The sequence below is a fragment of the Fusarium proliferatum genome (assembly GCF_900067095.1).
Source record: "Fusarium proliferatum ET1 genome assembly, contig: FPRO_scaffold002, whole genome shotgun sequence".
NCBI classification, from domain to species: Eukaryota; Fungi; Ascomycota; class Sordariomycetes; order Hypocreales; family Nectriaceae; genus Fusarium; species Fusarium proliferatum.
Window position 1 is genome coordinate 1 of NW_022194791.1, and position 2,201 is coordinate 2,201.

General features: G+C 57.5%; 1 protein-coding gene across 1 annotated transcript; it reads right to left on the reverse strand.

The window, feature by feature from the left end:
• Window positions 1-199: 199 nt before the first annotated feature.
• On the reverse strand, window positions 200-1,586 carry FPRO_03863 (uncharacterized protein; the record flags this gene model as incomplete). Its single annotated transcript, XM_031225878.1, has 3 exons — window positions 200-246; window positions 287-1,411; window positions 1,466-1,586. 3 exons carry the CDS (start codon window positions 1,584-1,586, stop codon window positions 200-202), a joined length of 1,293 nt encoding a protein of 430 aa, XP_031076470.1.
• Between the last annotated feature and the right edge of the window lie 615 nt (window positions 1,587-2,201).

Sequence of the window (2,201 nt, forward strand, 5' to 3'; positions counted from 1 at the left end):
CACCGCCGAGCCAGAACAGTATGCCCACTTCTCGTGGGCAGGAGCTCGGATGCGACGTCGACAAACTGGGTTTGCCCCTGCGGCGCCGGTTCTGTACTGTTGTTGCCGTAAGCAGGGTTGCCACTGCGAATCCTGGCTGCCGGCTCCTGCTCGAGGCTGACGACGCCACATTGGGCGCGGAAGTCTCCTAGCACCCCCGCTATGCTACTGCCGGAGGATTGATACCACAGCTTGGTGTCCTTGTAGCTGCAGAGGAAGATAGCATCGCCAAACTGCCACAGCCTACTGGCATCTTCTGTCTCCCACAGGCCCCCGCCGTCGCCGGGTCGGAGCCCATCAGCTGCCATGTCGCGCTCCGCACGATCCAGTGCCTCCTGCATGACGCTCCATAACCTGGGGAGGTTCTCCTCGCTATATGGCACCTCAAAAGCCGCCCCGCGTACAGCCGCCGAGCCCGACGACTCCCTGGCGATGCACGATGCTGCCCGGACGGAGTCGTAGCTACCAGGTAGGTGGTGCACAAAGTGCGGTCCAATCTTTTCGATGCTTGGCTTGATGAAGCCGTCGAAGAACAGCCGATTCTGCTCCTCTCGCAGGGGTACTGGGCCCTTCTTCCGGCGCTTCTCATCGTAGAGCCGCGGGAAGAACATGTAGACCGTTCGTGGCCTTTGGTGAGCAAGCACGGTGTGCGGGATCTGGTAGATCGGGACCTGCTTGATCTTCTCTCCCATCCGTATGGGCACGCGGACGTGAATGGATTTGGAGAGGAGGAGGCTTGGCTGGGCCGTGATGCATATGTTCAACGGCCCTCGCAGGCTGCGCGGATCTTTCGTGATATGCAGGAAGCTGTCGATGTCGTGAACGGTGGGCGCCAGCTTCCGCTGCGACACGTCGTCTTGGTGGAGGCAAACCTCGGCATCTGACCAGTCTTTGTCTTCGTTCCAGCCCGCGAATTGGGCCTCGAGCCGGCTGGCTGGAGGCAGCTGGTCGCGACGGAGGCCCGTGACCGAAGCATCAAGGGGTCGGACGGTCCGGTCTAGGCCGAACTGTCGTGACTGTTCCCCTCGCTCGGCGAAGGACAACCCACTGACTCTAGCACTGGACCCAGCCCACGTCTCGCGCAGGTGCAGATGACGGCGACAGGTTGCGAGGTGTGATGCGTCCTGGTTCTTGTGTTGATCTGCCGGACATGACACCAGACCGGCGGTGAGGATATAGACGATACGCCGAGCCAGTTTCTCCCCTTCGTCCAACTCTTCCTCTTCAACCCAGTTATATATTTCCTCGCGTGTAGGCAGTTCCGCAGCAATGGGGTCCGTTCGCTCTTCGTCATGTGTCTCGTTTAGAGGATGCTCGCTTCGGGTGACACTATTTTCGCGTCGTTCATCATTTGCCCTGTTTATCATGCCATCTAGGGCCGATGGTTAGCAGGCCGATTGTACTGTGTAGAGATTGAGTATTTGACCTGGGTAAGACTCATGACCACGTGGAGGTGTTGAACGCATTTGCCGTGACCCGTCATCCTCACCGGTTGAGTCCATCTGCATATCGGGGCCGAATGCTGGCGACTGGTCATTTAGCGACATGTCGCCGTCCGGGGCAGCTATTTCTGTCATGCCATCATCTATTGAGTCTAGATCAAATTGACTTCATGTCAGTTTTAGCATGTCAAGGTTCGTGTCTGACAAACCGCACCTGATATATAGTCTTTTCCACCGTAGTGCTGCCTGACTGGAGATCTAGATGAGGGCCGCTCCTCTAAATGCCTCCCTCGTCGCGACCTGAGATTCCCGGAAGACTCATCGATCGATGGTAACACATTCGACCTTACAGATGATGATGATAATGGCTCGGGGAACGCAGTGCCTTCTGCGACGGGGCCTTCGGTGCTGCTGGTGGCAGAGGAGAAATCCGAACGCAGCGTGCCAGAGCTTGCTTCTCTTGGAGACGTTCTTCTTTCGGAAGCTACGGGTAAAGGCGAACTTGACTGTAGGTATCGCAGGATGGTGTCTTGAGGTCGGGCTGCACGGAGGCCGGATGCAGGCGAGCGGGAGGAAGAGACACCTCTTGCCCTGCAACCCTTGGGCTTAGACCGCATTCTTGACGCGCCTTTGGCTTTCTGGCGCTCTGATGCCATGACGAAGATGGTGATGTAAATGCTTGATGCGTAATAATGACCGTTGACCTAGTCTGGAATATTG